The 24,462-nt window shown below is 40.0% G+C and overlaps 2 protein-coding genes and 1 long non-coding RNA gene across 5 annotated transcripts; 2 read left to right on the top strand and 1 right to left on the bottom strand.

Moving 5' to 3' along the window:
• Positions 1 to 132: 132 nt before the first annotated feature.
• On the top strand, positions 133 to 8,532 carry dcxr (dicarbonyl/L-xylulose reductase). 3 transcript variants are annotated; one of them, XM_051417180.1, is made up of 9 exons: positions 165 to 350; positions 543 to 616; positions 2,173 to 2,270; positions 3,489 to 3,643; positions 3,758 to 3,800; positions 4,239 to 4,356; positions 5,509 to 5,573; positions 6,373 to 6,490; positions 8,308 to 8,532. In XM_051417180.1, exons 2-9 carry the CDS (start codon positions 565 to 567, stop codon positions 8,409 to 8,411), a joined length of 753 nt encoding a protein of 250 aa, XP_051273140.1. In that variant the 5' UTR covers positions 165 to 350; positions 543 to 564; the 3' UTR covers positions 8,412 to 8,532. The 3 variants fall into 3 exon arrangements, with proteins under 3 accessions (XP_051273142.1, XP_051273140.1, XP_051273141.1); XM_051417181.1 differs by having other exon boundaries at positions 170 to 350; positions 4,257 to 4,356; XM_051417182.1 differs by lacking the exon at positions 5,509 to 5,573 and having other exon boundaries at positions 133 to 350.
• A 468-nt stretch (positions 8,533 to 9,000) lies between these two features.
• rac3b (Rac family small GTPase 3b) lies at positions 9,001 to 21,231 on the bottom strand. The gene is made up of 6 exons (XM_051417186.1): positions 21,080 to 21,231; positions 17,353 to 17,424; positions 15,038 to 15,155; positions 13,685 to 13,747; positions 12,924 to 13,083; positions 9,001 to 12,114 (listed from the first exon to the last, which is right to left on the bottom strand). Exons 1-6 carry the CDS (start codon positions 21,112 to 21,114, stop codon positions 11,984 to 11,986), a joined length of 579 nt encoding a protein of 192 aa, XP_051273146.1. The 5' UTR covers positions 21,115 to 21,231; the 3' UTR covers positions 9,001 to 11,983.
• On the top strand, positions 21,186 to 23,063 carry LOC127373094 (uncharacterized). The gene is made up of 2 exons (XR_007886879.1): positions 21,186 to 21,284; positions 22,895 to 23,063. It is a non-coding gene; the product is annotated as an uncharacterized LOC127373094 (long non-coding RNA).
• Positions 23,064 to 24,462: the final 1,399 nt, after the last annotated feature.

The following is a 24,462-nucleotide window of genomic DNA, read 5'->3' as shown; positions in this document are numbered from 1 at the left end:
TTGGTGATACCACCCAGCACTAGTTTACTGTGTTTACTGTGTTTACCGAAGAATTTGTCCAATGATAACTGTTGATAGTGGGGTGTGTGAATGATCCACAGTTAGCAGACACCAGACTCACCTCCATTAAGTCCCAGTGTTACAGTTCAAACCTGGACTCCCTCTACCGGCTGTGTGTCTTATTGTACTTTGGGTGAAGTGCTGTGTGCCACCTCACAGTGACTGTGCACACTGACCTGGAAGACAAACATGTTTTGACCATTAGCCTTTAACTTCGGTTTAATGTTTGAGCCCAGCGGAACACAGAGACTCCACTTCCTGCAGTCTGCAGTGCGGACCCACGGAGACTGGTGAGCTCCTCCACTTCCACTACAACCATTACTCCCAGTGAGGAATGACTGTGTGTGTGTGTGCAGGGAAATAATGTGAGGCAGAGCTAGGAGCTGAGTTTAGCTCGATCAGTCCTGACGATAACGACTCACGTGATTTCTTCATGTGACCTCTGCTCAGTCTGTTGATCTGTGTTGTTTATCGATCTACAGCTGATCTCGGAGCTGATCGAACATGGAGATTTCATTTACAGGCAAACGGGCTCTGGTCACTGGAGCAGGAAAAGGTAAAGACAACTCTGAACACACACACACACACACACACACACACACACACACACACACACACACACACGGTGTACAGTGACACCACCAGGCTGCTTTAGGAATCACACACACACACTTTGTTTTATATTTCGACATGCTTCAAATGTAACTTTATTGTCCTCAAAATAGCAATTTGTCTGCAGCAACTGAAACACACTCTTGAACATATAGAGCCAGAGGTGGCAATAGTACACATATTGTTTATGCAAGTCGACAGGGGCGTGTCCAGAGGAGGGGGCCTGGTGTATCACTGGCCACCCAATTATCCTTACCTCTTCCACTCCACAATGTCTTTCAGAGGCTTTAAAAAAAGCTTCTAGAGTGAAGATACTGGTATCATACGAAACTAGATGACCTAACACATCAATCGGTACCATGTCATGCTAGCATGTTGGAAAGTGGGCTAAAAACTCCAAAGTTAGGGTACATGGAAATGGAAAAACTGGCATGGCTATTTTCAAGGGAATGCCTTGACCTCTGACCTCAAGATATCTGAATGAAAATTGGTTCTATGGGTACCCACGTCATCTTTGCAAACATGCCCACTTTATGCTAACCCCATGGAGTTTTTGCATGTGACACACTGTAAAACCTGATAAGTTCATTTAGTTTAAAAATTGATTACATATTACAACATTAGGCTCATATAACACATTTAAAAACATTTATACAATGCAACGCTGGAGTCTTGAAGCAGCTTTTTGACTTAACCCTGAGTACAAAGAATTGCAATGGTCTAAGCGTGAGAAAATAATGGCATGGATGACCTTTTCAAGATCAGGCCAAGAGAGAAAGGACCTGATCTTTGAGAAGCTCCTTAACTGATAAAAAATACGTTTGAACAACATTTGCGATCACTGTCAAATATTACACCCAGGTTTCAGAATTTTTCAAAAAGTATGAAAATTATAAGAATATATAATACAGACAGAGAATTGTATAAAAAGTTCCTTAAAATATCAGGAAAACTCATCTCTGACTGATATTCACAAGAAATAATCAGCTCAGAATTCATCCAAATCTCTGGTTTTACACTTCCTGCAGTTATTGTGTTCACTGTTTGGGTTCATTGTTCAGTTGTTCTGTACTCTTATGTATGTATTGTTATGTACTGAATATCACTTCACTTTGTCAGTTTACTCAATGATAGAAAAGGGTTTCCATATGTAAATATAGGAAATAAATATAAATATATAAAATGTTTGTATACTTACAATACTTATAAATGCTGGGTCTGACAAAAGCTGAACTAGAATGTTAAAACTGATGAAATAACGTGTGAACTCCAGAGGACTGCTGAGGGCATTTGATCCATTTGTCTCAAAGAGTCTTGTGGAGAGAAAGTGGAATTTAAAAAAGCTTTGTTCATGGAGTGCAGTGTAGCAAAGGCTGAGACATGTGTGGAATGTGTGTGTGAGTGTGTGTGTGTGTGTGTGTGTGTGTGTCAATCCTGGTGTCACAGCCTCCGCTCTGCTCTGTAATAAGTCTTTGTGTTTATGGATGTTTGGTGTCTCAGGGATTGGCAGGGCCACGGCTCTGGCTCTGGCACGCTGCGGGGCAAAGGTCGTAGCGGTCACACGCACGCAGGCCGACCTGAGCAGTCTGGTGCAGGAGGTACACACACACACACACACACACACACACACACACACACCCTCCTCTGTTTTATCTGTACCATTGTGCTGTTCATCTTCATTCAATTCAATTCAATTCAATTTTAATTGTATAGCGCCGAGAGACAGACAGACAGACAGACAGACAGACAGACAGACAGAGGCAATCTAGCAGGACCATGGCAGGAGGCTCCACCAGGATCCATGAGAACCTGCGAGACGAGAAAGCACAAGAACTCCGGGGAAGAAGTGAAGTTAGTAACATGCATTAATGGAACATGAATGAGTGCAGAAAGAGAGAGGAAGAGAGGAGCTCAGTGCATCATGGGAAATCCCCAGATAGTCTAGGCCTAAAGCATTAGCATCCCATTAATGCATGTTACTAACTTCACTTCTTCCCCGGAGTTCTTGTGCTTTCTCGTCTCGCAGGTTCTTATGGATCCTGGTGGAGCCTCCTGCCATGGTCCTGCTTGACTGCCATTGCTAATATCACTGATATTCTTGTTATTATTACTACAGCTACTATTATTACTATAATCACTGCTCATTGTCCACCATCGTCGTCTTTGTCGTCGTCATCATCTTTTTCATCATCATCACCATCATCAGTCACTACTATTAGTGTAGATGTTGCTACTGTTGTTGCTCTCTCTCTCTCTCTCTCTCTCTCTCTCTCTCTCTCTCTCTCTCTCTCTCTCTCTCTCTCTCTCTCTCTCTCTCTCTCACTCTCTCACCCCAATTGGTCGAGGCAGACGACCACCCTCCTAGGTTTCTGCCTTTTAACAGGCAGTTTTTCCTTGCCCCCGTCACCAAGTGCTTGCTCATGGTGGTACTGTTGGGTCTCTGTAAATAATGTTATAAAGAGTTCGGTCTAGACCTGCTCTATTTGAAAAGTGTCCTGAGATAACTTCTGTTATGAATTGGCGCTATACAAATAAAATTGAATTGAATTGAAAAGTAATTTGGATTGGTGTCTTCCTGTGAGGAGATTTAATGGTAAACACTGGAGCTATGTTAAATACTACAGTACAGAGTATGTAGTGCCTACTGATTTTCATAGTGTACTGTTTAGCGAGTCAGTACACATAAAATCACTACTAACAGGATATCATTCTTTTTAACTGCTTCCTGTGTTCAATGGATCCATACTGTTTGTCTATCTGCCTTTAATAAACTTATCACTTCTTCTGTTATCGACATGTCTGACTCCCTCTCACAGTGCGCCTCCATCTCCCCGGTGTGTGTGGACCTGGCGGACTGGGGGGCCACGGAGGTGGCCCTGCGGGACATCGGCCCCATCGATCTGCTGGTAAACAACGCTGCCTGTGCCAGCCTGCAGCCCTTTCTGGAGGTCACACCTGACCAGTTTAACCAGTAAGACAAAAAACAGATACTGCAACAGCAAATCCAGCACAATGTAGACGAGACATGAGCCAGACTACGCTGGTCCATCTGTTTATTATGTTCTATGGTGTCTTTCATCTCCAGCTCATTCGATGTGAATGTGAAAGCTGTGCTGCATGTCTCCCAGGTACAGTAATGACTCCATTTCCTTTTTGCTCTTCTTCTTTTTGTTGTAAGCTGACCAAATGTAGATCAGGACCTGAAATGGGCCGGTACACCAGTACTGAGTATGGCACTTTAGATTTTTGTCCAATAAAGTACCCTTACTTCTTGTTTCATACCACCACCTCTTCGTGGGTCTAGTATGTATCCCTAAACACCCCACCCTGTTTTTTTCCCCCGTCCGGCATTCCGCGTACTCCCGCCCTATTCTGCCTTTGATTAGCTGTTGGTTCATCGACATATAAAAGATAGTTGTCATGCCACATTCATGTTACTGACTGAACACGCTATATCAGCGATGGCTGTCAGAATGTAGAGCTATTTAAAACAAAAAATATCCCTTACAAAACCTTTCAATTTAAATGTCTGCTTAATCAAACTGCTTCTGTTTGGTCAAATGGAGCTCTGTGTCTCTGGTCAGATAGTGGCTCGTGGTATGAAGGCCAGAGGATCAGGAGGCTCCATTGTCAACTTGTCCAGCCAGGCATCACAGTGTGCCCTAAGAGACCACGCTGTCTACTGTGAGTACCAGAGGAAACAGCTTGTGGCAAAATTCAACTGGAGCCTGGAGAAAATGATTGAAATGAAAGTAGCTGAGAGAGGTGTTCTGTGCAAACAAATCTTTAATGGAATCTTCCACCTAAACTAATTATACTGAGTCACTGACTGAATCAGTGGCTTTTAGCAGTGGTGGTATACAGAGTGATGCCTCCTGGTTAAAAGCTTACTAGAAGAAGCCAAAGAAACATTTTGGTGTGATTGCAGACAGCTAACAGCTAAACTGTTAACTTTATAAACAGTGGGGTCATTCATTGCCTGTTAAAGCAACACTATGTAAGATTTTGGTTACCACTGTGGTAAATATGGACACGTGTATTTGTTATGATTACATTACTAATGATCAAAACAAGTGCAACAACAAGACATAGCAAGCCAGCTAATATTACTGAGTGGTCCAACAGCTAGAAAGCCAGCTCGCCGTCTGTCTGCTGTTAAAACAACAATTAAAAATTATTTCGTTTTTTGTCTTCAATAACCGAATGAATTAAATTTTCCATCACACATTAAAATCAAATCACAATACAGTGAGGAGGTGTATTGCATTTCAGTGTTGTCCTGCAGGGGGCACCATAGACCTGCCAATAATAAATCATCCATGCCAACATGTCCAATCACAGCTTTGGAGGCGGAACTTTGGGCATGGCTTATCCATGATGGTGAACTGATGTCAGCTAGTGATGGGCAGACCAACTCTTAACAGAATTCCTTCGAGTTGATACATGTAAATGAATCGAACGTTTTTCCAAAATATGGCCTCAGTTTCTACATGACATAGTACATGCATGTTTGACAGCTAGTACTGCTTGCCCCACAAAACTTCTCTTAAAAGGCAGTACCGGTCATCATGTATTTATTATGTAAGTGTACATTAATAACAATAAAATGTTCATTTTAATGTATTGATTCAGCATCCCACCTGTAGGTAGGCTTTGTGCAGTAGACAATTTAGGGGAGATGCCCCCTTGTTAGCCAAATGACCAAAATGCACTCTTGTTGTTAACTTCTAGCCATCCATCCTCTCCATTCCCTAGTAGCAGGGAGACTATAGGGGCAGAGGGGTTTCCATGCTGATATTTAAGAGCAAGGTCCTTGTGTTTTCTGTCATTGTTCAGGTGCCACTAAAGGAGCTCTGGACATGCTGACTAAAGTGATGGCCCTAGAGCTGGGACCCTACCAGGTACCCTCATGCTTACACAGCACGGCATCTTTCCTTGATATTATTTTGGCTCATTAGAATTTAAAGTAGACTACATCTAGTTTTACATCATTCACTGATGATCAGAAAAATAAAGTCTAGAAAAAGTAGTCTAGACATTTAAAAGTGTCCTTGGATAACATCTGTTATAACATTTAATTGAACAGAATTAAATCTATTGAAATAGATTTTCTCTATAGTACAATCATTCTATCCCCTCTCACTATAATTCCTGTACACGTGGCCTGACTTGCTCTGCTATGAGCAGTAGTAGCTTATTGTGGCTAATGTTAGGTAATGTTGGCAAGTACTACTAAATTAAATTATTTTAACCTATTCAACACCCAATTATGTTCCAAACAAACAAACAATTGTGCTATAGTGGATTTATGGTCTAAATGCACTCATAAATCATAAACAATAAAAAAATGATTAAAAAACGTTGTTATGCCCTGTTCTTTCTGTCCATTTCAATGGCTAGACTTAAATGTACCTTACATTTGCTCCTTGCCTCATGGTCGGCCATGTTGCTGTGTGGCTCTACTGCAGTCCTCTTTAGATGATGTGGAACACTATGATTGGCTTATAGACATTTAATCAAACAGGTTTGGTGATTTGGGTGGAGTCAGATGACAGTAATCATTGATCAATACATCTTATTAATAAATAACATTTAAAGAGCTAAAGTAAGGAGCTGTTTAAGCACAGAGTAAGGATCTCAATGGTACTCTCACTGATGGATGTTGGAATTGTTTTAACTGAAATGTTGTGTTCTGATCAGATCCGTGTGAACAGTGTGAACCCCACTGTGGTGATGACAGAGATGGGTCGCCTGGGCTGGAGCGAACCCGAAAAAGCCAAGACCATAACGTCCCGCATACCCCTAGGCCGCTTTGCAGGTCAGACACCATAGCCTGTGTACACATACTATTGACACAGCAGGAGACAGCAGCTGGTTTATCTTCTCAGGAGATTGTATGGCAAATACACAGATTCTCTTTTGATTCTTCCACTCTGTAATACAGTGACATTTAATTTCAGATCCATCTTTTGTACAGCTTAAAGATATGTGGTTCCTATCTATAACCACTGGAGCCTGTATGCATTAGGTGAAAGGGAAGGTGCACCATGGATAGGTTTCCAGTCCATCTGGTTACTACACATCTTAAATGAATAGTTCAACATTTTGGGAAATATGATGATTTGCTTTCTTTCCCAGAGTGACGAAGAGACTGATATCACAATACTGTTTAAAGGATTTTACATGGAATTTCTCCCAGCTACATTCACAGCTATTATAAGAAGTCATAACACAAGAACTAGGGTAACAAATCTTAATCGTTTTTTCGTAAGATTGGTAAGTTCGTGTGATACAGTATTCTAGTTAATATCCTGCTATAATTACTAATAATGTAATTATTAAAATAACTAATTACATTTCAAAGTAACCTGACCCAATCCTGGTTATATCTCAGTGTGTCTAATATATCAGTCTCTGTCTTGATAAAGGTTGGTGGACAGTGTAAACACCAACGACAATGAGGGGGAATAAGTCCTGGACTTTCAACCCATTTGTGATAATAGAATGCCTAAAGTTCTGGAAAAACATGATAAAAAAACTCATCCCTTCCATTGTTGTCCAACTGTCTTCATCATTCAAGAACACAACACATGTTGAGGATGACTTATTTTCACTCCTGCCACCTACAAAAAGGCAAAAGTTCTTATTCCTCTATAATAAGTATTAGTATAATAAGTATTTTCAAGTTGCATAACTTGGTGGAATTTGGTATAAACAGCATTACGAATCTTCAAACCTATTTTTGTTACATTATGCAGGAGTAGAGTTCACAGAATTAATGTTTAGCTGACAAATCTGCTACATGTGAACCCATCCCATAATACTAGATGCCATATTTCCACACTAATAGAACTGTTGCTGAAGGGAAATGACACAAGGTTGAAGTTATTTAAGAAGCCTAAAAGATTTGGGGTCTCTGAGAAAACATTTGGAGCTGGAGCTTCAGAATTATCCGTTTCCCCCTGCTTTCATTCTCCATGCTAAGCTAGGCTAACTATGTCCTGACTCCAGTTCTGCACTACACACATCTTCCCATCTCACTCTTATCATGAATGAAATTGTGGACTAGTTCTTGAAATTTAGGTTGTGCTTCTCTTTACAAAAGACACATGGAGGGTGTGCTCCCAGTGCTCAGCTTCCACACAGAGTTCATACCACGGTGCTGAAAAGGAGGCAGACAGCTGATTTAGATTCAGGAATGTGGATTCCATCCTGGTTGTGGAACAATGGAGCAGCTCTTGTCTACCAATCCACATCATAGGTTATGTGGACTTGAACAGGGATTATTATTATTATCTGCAATGAAGTCCAGCACGTTCTTGTGTTGGACTCTTCCAAGGCTGTGCCTTGTCACCAAAGAGTGCAAACACATTTAAAGATTAACCATTGCAGCAGCAAAACAGCTACTACTACTACTTCACTCTGCACAGTGACAAACATCACTGTAGGATCAAGAAAGAAAACAATTTTTGACTGGAGGGGGACTTTGAATCTAATCTTATTGTCAGCATAGGTATAAACTAAATGTCTCCAGTGCTGCAATTATGCAGTGTGTACATTAAATTACACTTATATATATTAACATCAAATGTTTACCTTAAGTTTTAACTGATCTTCCTGTGTGTCTGTTTGCAGAGGTGGAGGACGTGGTGAATAGTATTTTATTCCTGCTGAGTGATAAGAGCAACATGACTAATGGAGTCACTCTGCCAGTGGACGGAGGCTTCCTGGCCTGCTGACCAACACAAGCACAGCGACCATCTGCTCAAAGGAAACATACTTCTTCTTATCAACTCACTGCATTATACAAAGAAACATAGATCAGTTTGTGTCAGTAATTAAACTCAACGTCTAATTTCCCTTTGTTATCTGTCCTTATTTATATGTATCTAGTGGTGAAGTTGCAGGTTGCAACCAACAGAATACCATTTGCGTTCTAAGCATGTAGGAGAAACTACGGTGGCTGTAAAACTTGCAAAAGTCCCTATCTAGAGCCAGTGTTTGGTTCGTCCATTCTGGGATACTGTAGAAACATGATGGTTCAACATGGCGGACCCCACCATAAGAAGCCCCAGTAGTAAATATGGCTCATTATAACGTAACAAAAACATCATTCTTATTTTCAGGTGATTATACACTAATAAAAACATACCTATGGATATTAAATTCCATTTCTGACAAAAGATCCTCCTAAATGTGGCACACTGGACCTTTAAATTATTTGGTAATAAGTGAGGCTGTCCACTAAAATTACTTTTATTTTATGTGTAACTAGGGGCTGTTGTGAAAGAAAGAAAAGGTGAAGAATAAATTATGACAGTATGCAGATTACCTTACATATACATTTGTATTTAGTATACAAAAAATTGAAATATTTCACCACACAGACATGTGAAGTAATAAAAAATAAGACAAACAGTTGGAACAAGTATACAAGTCATCTTACATTACATACGTACATGGCCAATGCATTTCATCATACAGCCTCTCCTAAGAATTACAGTGGGTCAAATAACCAGATAACTTCCATGCAATAGTAGATTAGAATTTTTCGCTGCATTTCTGAGCTACATTTCGACACCTTAGCTAGGCAGGACCACACGACATGATTCAACCACACAGTTTGCTATGCCAACCAAAGACAGCGTGACAGAGTGGACTGCAGTGCTGCGTCTCACCACGCGGGGGAGACAGACACACTGCAGGCCTTGCAACCATACAGAAATGCATTTCATAAAGGTGCAATCTGCACTGTTTGCCACAATGACAAACCCCACAAAGATTGGCCCCTTTATTGTACACTGTTAGCAACACTTCTAACTTCAACATGAGTGACTATAATCCCTTTAGGTTGAATTGTTTTAGAGCTAAATATTCAGGTACATTTAGATAGATATTCATAACGCATTCCTTTTCTGAGGATTATTCTGTACATCACTAGATGTCATTAATATCCTTTTTTTTTCTTTCTTTATGTCCACAGATTGTTGAAAAGTCTTGTGTATTACTACAATACAATATGAAATAGTACCAAAAACTGGACACTAAAAAACTTGGCTTAAAACAATACTGTCTTTTATGCACTACCCCAAACTGTCAAACAAAGCTGTCTCACTGATACCGACACATGCTCGTCCACACACACAAACAACCAGCGTTCATATACACGCCTGTGACACACACACACACACTCTCTCTGACACACACACACACACACACACACACACACACACACAGAAACAGAGACAAGATCTAAACAATGGGATAAATTAAGACAGAATATTTTAAGACCCATGCAAGCTTCTCCACCCCCAGAGGCAGAACTCAGGCAGCAAGGTTGTACAGCCCCCATGTTTGGCATGCTTGTCTTTCACATGTTCACAGTTAGATAAAGTTACCCAAAGACACTTGACTGAGATCAGATGTTTGTCCAAAGGAAGAACACAACTGTAATAAAAGTATAGCACACATTGGAAACAACATTCTAGCAACAACTTAAGGTAATGTGACAAAATGATCTTAACTCAAAGTACAAGCGTTTTCCAGAGCCGTCAACCACATCTCATAGCGGTGTAAGATAATATTGATACACATGAGTATTCAATAATATGATTTATTTTTCAGCGTTTTGCAGCATTTTTCAGCAATTATTGGTGTGTTCTTTATACAATGAATTTTTCCTAAATTACAAAATAAAAAAATTACAATATATCCCATTGTTTACAATATAACCTCTGTATTGTGATACATATTGTCCAATTTTTTCCAATACACAGCCTTAGAAGAATCACCCACAGAAGTCTTCACCATCAGATACGGTTGAAAGCTTGCACAAAAGGAAGACCATTTTGTCAAATTACAATTCTCAAGTTGAGCTGGAAGATAAATTATTGAGCTTGTAAATAGCAGTTTGCAGCCACATCTCGTAGTCTTCGATTGAGCTGCTGATCAGGCGGCAGGATGTGGCTGAAAGTTAGGGTGAAACCGAGTAAGTGGACCTGATAACTGAGAGTCAAACGGCTCTTCACAGGGTAAAGAATGAGCCATCACACTCAGACTAATGGTTAGTTTAAGACTAATGATTTGTGCAAGGCTAAATGAGAAAAGCTAGAAATGAAGAAAACGTGTGAAGAGTCCCTGGAGTTAAAAGTCACCACTCTTACTTTTGACTGCTATTAAAATCTTATACTAGGTCTTTTCCATATAAATTCTCTATGATTCCTATCAGTATCAGTAACATTGTAGTCACTGAGGTAATTTCTGAGATATGCAAAAGGGCATTCAGTCAGTCTTTAAGCTAAAACACTGCCTGGTCCAAGATTTTCTGTGTGGTCATATGAATGAATGAATGCAGTTGGTAACTTTTGTAAAAATAACTTGCTTAAACTTTCACTATATCCTGACAGTAGTACACGAGACAGATAATCTGTGAAAAAAAATCAGGTTACTTTACTACTGTTAGGATATAGTGAAAATTTCAGCAAATATGACAAAAAGTTATTTTTATAAAAGTACTGCAGCTTTAAATCACTGATTTGGTAATAGCCAACATAGAAGCATAAAACAGAGATAATGAGGTCTTAAACTAGAGTTTGACACTCTCTGCAAGATAGGGCTTCAAGATTAAGGACAAAAGCTGGAGTTGCTGTAAAGCACTTTCTTGACTCGTTCTCAATTACCTCTGTGAGTACAGCGTTATTACTGATTGGAGGGTTATAACTATGAAAATAAACTGGAACTAAACTGAAAATAAAACTACATTTTCATTTAGGACACCATGCTCTATTTGTGAAATTTAGTGAATGCAGGCAGTAGTATTTTGTCTTTACTGTCAGGTCCAACAGATTTCTGTGTGCATGTCAGTAGTAATGTGTTTTGTCTCCACATGCTGATCTTAGATCAGGCACTGAGGGTAACTTCTGACCTGAAGGCGTATTCACAGTTCACTTTCTATCTAGTCAACACTGCATTAATTCAAGCAAGCATGGCTGAGAATGAATAGATGTAGTATGAAGACAAGTAATAGAAACCTTTGTCAGCCCTCGTGGCAACTTGATGTAGTTCTATGCGTACAAAGTAGGTGGACAGTCAATGTCTTTCACAAAGAACCTATGAACCTATTCAGTAATGGTAAAAAAATCAGATTAAATATTGGTCTTGTTACCAATATCGCTTTGAAAAAACATCAATATAAAGAAAGCAATCTCAGCAGTGCACACTCACGCTCGCTAGTTTTCTCTCTCATCCTCTCAGAGAAGTAGTGGTTGTTGTACATGGTGATGTAGTGTAGTGTTTTAGCAGTGTTTCCTCCTCAGAACATAGTGCACCTCTTTCCCCTCTTCTTCACGGGCGGAGGGCAGAGCACGGCTCGGATGGCTTCGTCGAATACCGTCTTCAGGCCTCGCTGGGTCAGTGCAGAGCACTCCAGGTACTTCACGGCCCCTGAGGAAGGGAGAGGGCATGATGGGAAAAAGATTTAAGCAAGGTTCAAATGAAGATGGTTAAAAACAGATTTGTTTCCACCTTAGGGCACTAGGATGCTTCAAATAAAGCGCTTTAAGTCCTTTAACAACACCTGTAACATATATAGTATGACTCTTCCTTTGTCCCACCTAAGCGGCAACCTCTGTGGCTGCAAATTAAGCCAACATGGAAGTAAAAAAAATTGCAGTTCCTCAAACAGCCACTTGAGGCTGGCTACAGAAATGAGTCAATCTCCATAAAGCCCCATATTAATATGCCCAACTTTACAGCAGAAATAAACCCTGTACAGGGGTGAATTTTTATATAACTCACCTGTTTAAATTACATTCCTGCTTAAAGTTTTGTATAATTGAAGGTGTGGCTGCTTTGTGTAACAGGTGGGTGCTGTCATAAGCGGTTGTATTCAGTAACCAGGCTTCATTCAGCCCGCCTCAGCTCCACCTCTTTGCCCACTTTTGGATTAGCAGGGACTTCAAAGATGGCAACTAAGCTTCACAATGGCTCTGCAGGAACCTTTGGGTGATGTCACAGTGACTACGTCCATTTTTTAATAATACACAATTCTATGGATACAACATGTTAATTGGTGAACCTTAGAGATGTTGGCAGGTGTATTTTTGAACTTTGGATGGAGCCAGGCTAGATGATTTTTTGATTTCTTGAAGGCTTGAGATTTGAGGACTCTTTAGTTCATCATTCATACCTCGATAAGAAATGTCAAAATGTACTGCAGCAAATTTCTGTGCACGTGGCACACACAGCCTCACCAATCTCTCTTGCCATGGCCAAGCCCTGTGGGTAGGTGATGGGGGACAGCTTCTTGTCCCGCAGTCTCTCAATGGTGTCCTTGTCATCTCGCAGATCCAGCTTGGTGCCCACCAGGATGATGGGCGTGTTGGGGCAGTGGTGTCTCACCTCAGGGTACCACTGGTGCACCACACGCACACAAACACACGTACATATGCATATACAAAGGACAAAGTCAGTGCGAGAGGAGAGAGAGAGCAGTTAGCTGGTAGCAGAGGCAGCGCAATGAGTGCCTTTACACGATGACACTGAACACACTCTGTGAGTTGTGGAAGTAAAAAAATAATAGAATCTGTCTGAATGGAAGCATAGTTGTATGAACACAAAACATCCTCAGGCAAAGTAACCTCCAATCACATCACATGATGAGAGAATTCCGTCAGACCAAAGCATACAGACTTTACAGAGGGAGGGTGGACCTTCAGGAAAGTGTGATTTGATGTGAGAGCATCTCATGATGCTCAGCAGACCAAACCACAGCCGGCCATCACGCTCCCTCTGCAGAGCGCTTGGACTCGGTCGGACCTCGCCTTATAACACGTCTCTGTACTGCGTCCCCTGAAGGGGATCAGTTTAAACCTGGACTGTTCTAAGCCGAGGTCTGAGCGGGCGGGGCAGCAGTGTGATAAGCCAGGCAGAGCCATAGATGTGCCTCCTTGTGGTCAGACTCGGCACGGAGGGGGAGAAAGGGAGGGAAGGGGCGGTCAGTCAGCGTACTGACCTTAGCTCGGACGTTCTCAAAGGAGGCCGGACTGACCAGGGAGAAGCATATCAAGAACACATCCTGGGAGAGAACCAGAGAGATGGCTAGTTGAGAGTGAGATCTGTGTGTGTGTGAGGGAGTGTGTGATACTTTGAACTAAGGTCTATTTTTATTAAAAGCGTTCTTTATGAGAGAACTAACAATTAGTGACAAATTGATTAGCGGCTTTAATTTAAAAAAAGTGTTGATTAAAGATGAAAAAAGATGTTCTAATCATACCATGTTTTGTCATTGTAACTACAATGTAAATACTAATGAGAACCTTTTCTTAGCACACTGCATGCATATTTTGACAGCATGTCAAAATAATGAGTTAGTACCTCAAAATATTGAGAAACCATCTCAATATTTTTTATTAGTATCTCAACATTTTGACATAGCATCTCAAAATAATGAAAAAGCTTCCATAATAAAGGACTTCTATAGAAACAAAGTATAATGTTTCTGTGGAAGCCTATGGTAATGTAACCATTGTTGGGGAAGCTACTTTGAAAGCAACTACCAATTACTTCATACTAGAAAGCTGGAAGGAGTTGAACTACAGTAAAGCTAGTGTATGGAGAAATTGAGTTTGGTTAACTCAAGCTACTTAGAAAAAATAGATCAAACTACTTTAAAGAAAAAAGATCAAATTGACAATGTACATCTGATATGAAATTATTATATATTATTATTATTATTATTATCATTATTTAAACAAAATATAAAACAAAAAAGTCACGCAATTAAGTTGATTGCAACCAGTACCCACTTGTTCACAGGCCATACATAACCAAGTCCAAAACAAACCAGGTTTTGTGGGGGAAGCAAGTCAGTAGTTGTTTCCATCAACATATTTTTATTTTTATGCTCATTTTGTAATATTACATTAGGAAAGTTTGATGAAAATTAGGGCCGCACAATCAAAATATGATCAAAATCACAATATATAAGCTCAATATGCCAATCACAGAAGCTGCAATGTTTTGATTAAAGTAAAACGTGTAGAAAGTACAGATATTTATGCAAAAATGGAAGGAGTAAAAGTTAGCATATTAGTTCTGTCAGTCAGTTGCCACCTGGTAGCAGGTGTAAACTTTTAGTAACAACCTATTTCTAAGCAAGAACTAGTGTTTTTTGTTCAACATATTGTAGTTTGAACTTTTAACTAACAAACAACTGTTGCAACTGGCTCTGAATGTGCAACAGAGAGCTCTGTGTTTTATTCTTGAAACATTGTTTAGCTGTCCTTTTAGAGGCTTCGGATAGAGCTGAGCATGTATGTGTAAATGCATGAGTGTATGTGTGGTTGGGGGGAAGGGGTTGGAATACCGTCTGTGGGTAAGACAGTGGTCTGAGCCTATCGTAGTCCTCCTGTCCTGCTGTATCCCAAAGGCCCAGATTCACTGGTTTCCCATCCACCATCACATTGGCAGAGTAGTTGTCAAAGCTGCAGGAAGGCGGACAGCACACTGAGTAAAAGGCAGTTAACAGAAAGGGAACGCACACCTAGTGGATTCTGTTGCATTTTCAAACTTATTTGTTAAGGGAATGGAATACCCAATATAGAGAGTAAAAACCAGAACCTCTAGATTCTGCTCCAAAAGTAAGACAACCTTAGTTTAAATTCAGTTCAGTTGTATTTGTATAGCGCCAAATCACAACACAAGTTATCTCAGGAAGGTTTTCAAATAGACCAGGTCTAGACTGTACTCATTATACAGTAATGTCAGTAAATTAAATCATAGACATTAATTATTAATAGCAAGTCTTCAAACATTACCTTACTTGATAGTACTTTATGCACTTCACTCCTTATAGGTACATAAGGAGGGCAAGTTTCATTTTACAGAGAAATCATGATATTTTTCTACAAGGATTTTGTTATAGTAATTATTGGGGGGCTGTGGCTGAGAGGAAGAGTGGGTCGTCTTCTAATCGCAAGGTTGTTGGTTTGATCCCCAGTTCCTGCCGCCACTTGTTGAAGCATCCTTGAGCAAGCCACCAGGTGGTATAGTATACTTACTGCAATAGTTCAACTTTCCGGGAACTACACTTTGACACTTTCTTGCTAAGAGTCACATGAGAAGATCAATACCAGTGTCATCTCTATCTGTTAAATGGTCTACAACCAGCAGCTGCTCAGCTTAGCTTAGCGTAAAGACTGGAGACAGGGGGAAACAGCTAGCCTGACACTGTCCAAAGGTCACAAAATACACCTAACACACCTCCCTACAAAAACTGAAGTGTAAAAACAACAAGTTGTGGATTTACAGAGGTTACGTGCACATACACCAGTACATTTCTTGCCTGAGGTTGCCAGGCAACCAGCATAGGCAAGTAATCACTGCTCCCAGCAGAAATAGCCCGGCCCATGACCCACATTAAAACCACTACTTAGTGTTTTTTCACTTGGGTTTGTGTTATATCTCATTAAACACATTGAATATTACCAGACATGTGATTTAAGTCATTTGGTCCAAGTCTCTAGCAAGTCCAAAATCATTTTTCCTTGTGCAAGTCAAATCGAGAAACAGGTTATGTTAAGTCATGTCGAGTCCTTATTTAAGGCAAGTCATCAAAACAGTGACTCGAGTCCACATCTCTGCATATTCCATGTTAATAAGTGAGCTTTAGAGGTTCTAGGAGGTGTCTTTTTGAACTGTAGACCAGGCCAGCTTCTGTTTACTGGACAGACATGAGGTTGATCTCTTTATGTAGCTCTCGGCAAGAAGGCAAACATTTCCCAAAATGTCAAACTCTTCGTTCAGACTGTATCTGAGGAAACTTGTCTTGAAAAGATCAAGTGGTCGAAGCATCTGACTCAATAAAATCATTTGAGCTTATTGTACATTCATCATCATCAGTCACTACCATTAGTGTAGTTGTTGCTACTGTTGTTGCTGTCTCTCTCTCTCTCTCTCTCTCTGTCTCTCTTTCACCCCAACTGGTCGAGGCAGACGACCACCCACCTGTCCTAGGTTTCTGCCTTTTAACAGGCAGTTTTTCCTTGCCCTTGTCTCCAAGGTCTTGCTCATGGTGGTACTGTTGGGTCTCTGTAAATAATGTTATAAAGAGTTCGGTCTAGACCAACTCTATTTGAAAAGTGTCCTGAGATAACTTCTGTTATGAATTGGCGCTATACAAATAAAATTGAATTGAATTGAATTGAATTGAACTGTGTAGTCATCCACTAAAATATCAAGATAAACATCATGGTATGGAAACTCATCGAGAAACTGTTTGACAAAAAAAAATTGAAATCAAGGTTTACTCACTTGCTTTTCTGAAGCTTTCAATTGCATCAGTTGTCATCATGCAACATATGTATAGACTCGGTCATGTTTCCATAAAATATATATTAAATGTGATATGATGTGATTCATACTTAGGTCAGATGATGACAACTGGGCGGATGAAGGCCATAAAATATGTTTACAATTTCTGAGTGAAAATGTCAAAATATTTTTTCTACAGTCAATAATGAATTTATAGCTCAGTGTTTCGAGATAAAATAACCAGTGTATTTGGTGAATCCAGCAAATGAAATACCTGACAAACCAAAGCACTGATATGGTCCTGTAACATGAAGCCACTGTTTATATAAATATACAGTGAGCATTTGCAGCAGTGGGTGCTTTACTCACACGGTGGGGATGTATTCACCAGGGAAGGCATTGGTGGTGTAGCTAATCAGCAGACAGGTCTTACCCACAGCCCTGAGGAAGAGGGACAGCAGAGGATATGTGAGCACAAATGTATAGTACAATTCCACACAAACTATTTCTGTATGCATGACTGTATGTGTGAGTGCAAGCGCTAGCTGCTACTCCCTTTTACTGTGCCACAGACACTGGCCTATATTCATGTTGCCTGAGGGACACAGTAGCCTCCTATGATACACTACCACCCCCCGCTCACACACACACAAACACACACACACACACACACAGTCAGTCACTCACTCAAATGCACAGACACAACCTACACCCACCGATACTGTACTGCACTGACACAAGCCGCAGGATGCCACACAGACTGGAGGTGACATGGATGGGTATCGGTATTGGCTCATGCATGGAGTAATGAGCAATTCTGTGTGCATGTCTCCATGGACACAGCAAATGGTGGTGACACACAGTGCCAATATGTGTGAGGGTGCCATGAGACTGATTTGAGGTCAGTGAGTTTCTCTGGTTGGGACAGAGAGCAGGACAGAGAGGAATAGAGGACAAGAAAATAACAAGAGGGGAGGAGATGAAAGTTCAGGGTCCTGATACACACAGCTTCAATTCATCTCTTCATTTCACACACTATAACCAAGAAGAATATTTATTTCTCATTAAAGGGACACTTCTGTGATCTGGCATTACACTTCCATAACATTGGTGGACTAGTGAGAGTCAATTTTTCTGTTAAGACAATTTTGCTGTAAACTAATATCCGGCGCCGGTGCGAGCAGGACGCTTATCCAGTAGCTCCATACGTGTCGTGTTGTTTTTAGTACTTTATTTTTAATTTCATCTTAATGTATGTTTAATGTATGTTTTGTATGCTACCGGATACTTGAATTTCCCTCGGGATAAATAAAGTATCTATCTATCTATCTATCTATCTATCTATCTATCTATCTATCTATCTATCTATCTATCTATCTAATTACATCACTGTGGCAAAGCAGAACCACTATTTTGATAGCATTTTATGTTTATTAATCGACTTTTACTAGGAGCCAGAGAAAAAAAAAACAGGTCAGTTTTAGCTCCACTACCCAAATTACTTAATGCTTTTATCTCTGATGGTCTTTTTAGTGGACTCACTGTCAAACCAAACTACTTTTTCACAGTAAAATTTTAGTTACACTATCATAACTCTTTTCTGTAGCTACCCATGAGCCTTGGTTGCTGTTGCTATGGAGAAAGTGCAAATCATAGCTGTAACAAATTTTAAATCATGTTGCAAGAGGAACCAAAACACTGGATCATAGTTGCAGAATTCATCCAAAATTGACCCAGAATCCAAAATGGATTTCTTTAAAACTGCATATTGTATTATCGGCTCTCTTAAAAGCTTAACTGAACCTTGGGGAGTCGTGGTTAACACCTCTCTTGTCCTCCAACTGTCACCTAAAACTGTAAGAAATGAGTGTGACTTCAACTTCCAGGACCCCAGAGGCACGATATCTCATGGACTGTGGAAGTTTTTTATGAGGAGTCAACTTGTGTATATACAAGTGTATATATCTGCCGTAAATGGGGGAAAAAAATCACGCCGGGAGCATGGGCCCCCCACCCCACAGATTTGGGCTAAGCCCCTGGCCAACAAGCCGATACATTAAAGATACATATGAAGGAACTACCAATGTTAATAATACAATTGACCACTATTACGATGCAGTGCAATTTTACATGGTTTGATTTAACACAGCATGATTCCACGTGATACGATACGATGCAAAGCAATATGATGCTATGCAATTCAATATGGTACACATAGTTTGATTGTATTTCTTTGGTCTTTAGCAGCTTGAGGAACAGTTTAGAGAGGAGGAATCAATTTAATATAAAATGATTGGTCACATTTATAAATAATAAAGGCATAAAGCCTCTACTAATAATTATATGTACATTTTTATACTATATATTAGAAGTGATGCATCCTGAAATTCATTCCAAATTGTATCCAATACACACTTTTTTAGTTAGGACAGTCACCTCTTGAACTTCTATGTGAATCTCACCATCCCTTGTACTTTGTGGCGAGCAAAAACTGATGACAAAATTGTACGAATCACGGAAGTACCTCTGAGCCCACCCTCCCTACCACACCCCCAGTTTGTAATACAGACTTTCTGTTAGAAATTCAGTTTCCAAGCCATCAACATATATAAAAATGGATGACATGACGGCTCTAATTGCCCCCTGGTGGCTGACTGCAGTACAGATCATGAAGCCCGATGCTTCCATGTTGCAGATGGGACATAGGCCAAATAAAAAAAGTACACATCAAATCACAAAGATAGTTTCTGGCATTTTCACGCTGATATATGTTCAAGTGCTCATTTTCATTATCAGTTTGGTTTTAATTAGTTACTTTAAGCTATAAAAAAGGGGGTTTCACATCATGATTGACAGCTGAGCCCTGCCTGCAGTTGAGTCGGCCAGGTGTATGGGCGAGATCTTGATACTGCGGCGCCAACCCCAATCGCTACTGCGCAGAGATTTTTATATGTCAATGTTCCAAGCTGAATGCTACATTAACTTTAAGTGATTTTTAACATTTTGGAATTCCCAGCGATCTCTTTCTGCTCATATCATCTGTAATATACAGTATTAATCTACTCTAGAGGAGGAGTTTAAGATTAATCCTAGAGTGAAAGATTCCCTGCAGACATGTATTAAGACATACAGTATATACAAATAGTCTGCTTGGACCAATTATGTGTGCACTGGTGGCTTTAAGTTTCTACATCACACATTGCATACTGGACCAGGGTTGACTTCCAAACTATTTGTGATGTCACAAATCATGCTCATAGGCCCTGCCCCTTAAAACCAGATTTTCAATTAGCACATTTCCACACTTCAACTTTCAGCAGATGAATGTGAAAACATCCTTCTAGTGTCAAACTCTGCACAGACAGCATTCTGCACAGTCAAGATAAAAAGCACACCATAGCAACAAGAAGAAATACTGATTTATATATTTTTTTTACTGGAGGGGGACTTTAAATATCATGAGAAAAAGGCAAAATTCTTCTCAGATTTTAGCATTTTACATCAAAGTTGTTTAGTTCCGGCATTCTGACCTGAACTGACTTCAATTTTAGGCCTATATTTAATTTTTTTTAACTGACATTATTGCCTGGGCTAATTTGTCCTCCTACATCTGCACCTAGCAATGATATCAAGATTTTAAAATAGAAATAACAAATTCTGCCTCAAATATCAACCCACATGAACCAGATTGGGGTCTGGATGCCGCAAGACAGGCTCAGTGTGAGCAGAATTAGGGCAGCGGGGCCTGTTTGTCACTGACAGGGCCACAAATTCCTTAGCGTGCATCAGCACTTCAGCCTGCCTCCAGTGGCCTACGAGGCGTGTAGGTGTTCCCGCATAGCATCCCGAGGCGCTCCGCTGCCACCGTCACAATGAACCGGAGGCCAAGACGTGAACAAACCGAATGCGATCACAAAGCGGGAAATCCATCGAGCATCGGGGGGCAGACGACAGAAAAGCAGGGCGACCGACAGATCGGTGAGCCCCAGCCCCTTTTCCAACATAGCATCCTCCCATCATCCATCCATCCGTGGACGCTTCACTGAATCACAAGAGAAAATGTGCTGTTGCTCCGCGTGTGTGAGCGTGCTCTTACCCGTCGCCGACCACCACACATTTGATCGCTTGCATTTGTGCAGACTCTGGAGGCTTTCAGGAGCCGGCGCTGGTGGTTTAATAGATCCGATAGTGTGCGCTGAGGTCTCGGATGAGAGCAGCGGGCCAGTCCGCTCGGCGATGGAGCCGCAGTGAAAGGGGTCGATGACGAGAAGCGCCGAATGACTCCGGAAAATAGCGACTGTGTTTAAAGGGACAGAGAGCAATCCTATCAGAAGACGAGAGGACTCACTTCGTTCACTTCCGTCTTCGCTTATCCTTTTTGAACTTAGTACGTTACTACTAGTACTATTATTAGTAGGCTACTATAACTGCTGCTACTACTACTACTACTGTTACTACTGCTACTACTGCTACTACTGTTACTACTACTACTACTACTATTATTAGTAGGCTACTATAACTGCTGCTACTACTGCTACTACTATTACTACTACTACTGTTACTACTACTGTTACTACTACTACTACTATTACTACTACTACTGTTACTACTACTACTACTATTACTACTACTACTGTTACTACTACTACTACCACTGCTACTGCTACTGCTGCCTCAGGTCTGTGATTTTTTATTTTGTAGACATAAAAGACTCGCTTTAAGCCATTTTCACGTGATTATAACCAAATGTACGGAGCCCCTGGTGACATTGGATTAAAAAAAAATAACGCGTGGCCACGCACAATTTTATAAAAAATATTTTTTAAATACATTTTTGGGGTTTGTTGCCTGTAGGCAACATTGTACCATAATGGTGCTAAAGTGAAAAATAGTTTTTTTTTAAATTTGAACATAATTTATTTCATAAACATGTGTACAAGATTCAATAGCTTCAACAGGTTACAATACATGCCATTTTAAATTGAAAAATATTAGAAAAGGAACTATTTTAAAGGGTTTCTTGTCTGAACGTTGCCTGAAATGAATGTTTCGAAGAGTTGTAATTATAAGCGTAAGCGTAATAGTTCAAACTTTAAATGAACTAATTATCAAAACAAAGATCATAACCATTTGCAAAACAAGAAACTGGTGTTAGATCCCAGTGTTTGATTCCTTCATTTCAATGCATGTTTCCTCTCAGTCCCCTGTGTCTTTCCTGACATGCGTTGCCATCATTTGTGGTGTTGCTGCTCAATGCTTATGGAACTCCATGAAGCAGTTTTTTTCAGGAGTGAAGAACAGCTAGGTGACACATTGTGTGCACTGCACTTCCACTATACCCTTACATCAGGGTATTGCACCTGCCCTTTTTCTCCACCCAAATAGGTCAATGGTCAGTGTTGTCCTGACACACAGGTGATGATGGCACTGCATTCTTCATCACTAATTAATTCTTATTCAACTTCACTATGCTCAACCTGAAGTGTGATTTCTACCTTCTACCTCCTTAAAGGGGTATAGAATGAGGCTGAATTCATTCTGTAAATGGAGGAAAATGTGTGGAAATTATAAGCAAATAAGACTAAGTTATAAGGCTAAATAAGGCTTCACTATGGCCTACAGAGTATAGTAATAGTCTGAACTTTACTGCAACAAACATCAAATGTATCTTTGTTAAATTGTAAAGATCAAATGCTTTTGAACATTATATATACCTAAACACACACTACCAAAATCTCATGCTGCCATGGTGATTCCATAATGGTTCACTGTTGCCTCAAGGCAACATGTGCAATTGTCCATAATGGTACGTTGTTGCCTCTGGGCAACAGTTGCATTTTATCAAGTTTCCATTAATTAATTAGCAAATAAATTGTATTAAACTATCAGAAATGAAGGGTTAGTCACATAGTAGTGTGAATATATTTTTTTCCAGCTGGAAAAGTTCCCGGAAATGATGTTTTCAGACCCTTTTTGTGGCGCAAAATTGCAAAGCTGTTTCCTTTGAAAATGTCTGCAAAAAAGGGTTTCAATATGGCTCCCTGAAAGTCATGTGACAAATTAAAGCATTGTTATTGGTTCCCTGTGGTCTTCCTCTTTTTAAAAGTATAGTATCATTCAAAAAGATGCATTGTGGAGATTTGACAGGTCAAAAATGGGTGTGTTGCCTGAGGGCAACACCATACCATAGAGGGTTAACTTTTAATATGTTCTGAAAGCATGATGTTTCCAACAACCAAAAATTGTAATGGTCTCTCTTTACCGTCGCTGTGATTCAAGACTACTTCCTCCTCCTGGTATAGCATATAATGTGTATGTATGTTTCCTGTAGAGACATCGCAAAGGTATGATGACAGACGTAATAAAAATAAACCCACCTGTCGGGGCTCACTTCTACATTCATCACTTTCCACTGGCTTATGTAGCAGGATGTGGGATGAAATCAAAAAGAGTGAGACATCATCTTTCTAGTGTACCTCATTTGTCTTTAGCACTGATACTGGACAACTGAATAAGCTTAATGATTAAGAATTGGACATACATTTTGTACTGTAAACTCATTCAACCATACCAGGCTGAAAAAAAATTATGTGCACTGTCTAGCTATAACATGGCTCATGACTTATTTAGCTACTTGCAAAAAATAATTGTCTGTTCTTAAAATCACACACTACGGAAGCCCTAAGAAGTCATGCATTCATACATTTTATTTCCTCCGTTTTCTTGTGATTAGGAATTAATTTCATTTGTTTCCTCGAGATAACGGGATAATTGTCCAGCGATCTTGAGATAATAAGACTTTGCTTTTCTGGTGTTAAACTTTGCTGCTTGGCTGCCAGACTTTGAAACGCTGTAGCCTTTTATTTAAGTGTGTATTGCAACATACTGTACATTTCTTTCTAACCGAACTCCTACTGCTAACCTGCTCTGTTGCTTCGCCGTACACACACATTCACTGCACACTCTCAGGCCTATTATATCTGAACTGTTATCTCGAGATCTCGAATTAATTATCTTGTTATTTTAGGAAAACAAAGTCAAATTAACTTGTTATCATGAGAAAATGGAGGAAATAAAATGTATGAATGCATGACTGCTTACGGCTTCCGTAACACACTCAGATATGGTGCACAAAATCCATAGTTGAGCTACTGTTATTACTACTGTTCATGTTACTAACTACAGCAACTAAAAATTACCCAAATTCTAAAATTCACCGTAAAAAAAAAAATGTTACTAAAAACCGCTGCTGCCAGGTTTAATTTGACAATCTAGTGTAACATTTATCTAATTTATCTATCTAACAATAGTTAACCAAGCATTAAACAAGCATTTTTTTATAAATACAAGCAGGCTAAAAGTGTGTTCTTACCTTGATCCTCCTCCTCCTGATCCGAAAAGTATGTTTATTGTGGCACATGGAGTTGTATAGCTCTTGTTGGCTGTGTGGGGTTGCATATGCACTTTTGCAGGGGCCAC

This window comes from Dicentrarchus labrax, unplaced genomic scaffold (genome assembly GCF_905237075.1).
Source record: "Dicentrarchus labrax unplaced genomic scaffold, dlabrax2021, whole genome shotgun sequence".
NCBI classification, from domain to species: domain Eukaryota; kingdom Metazoa; phylum Chordata; class Actinopteri; family Moronidae; genus Dicentrarchus; species Dicentrarchus labrax.
This window is presented reverse-complemented; position numbering and strand designations above follow the sequence as displayed.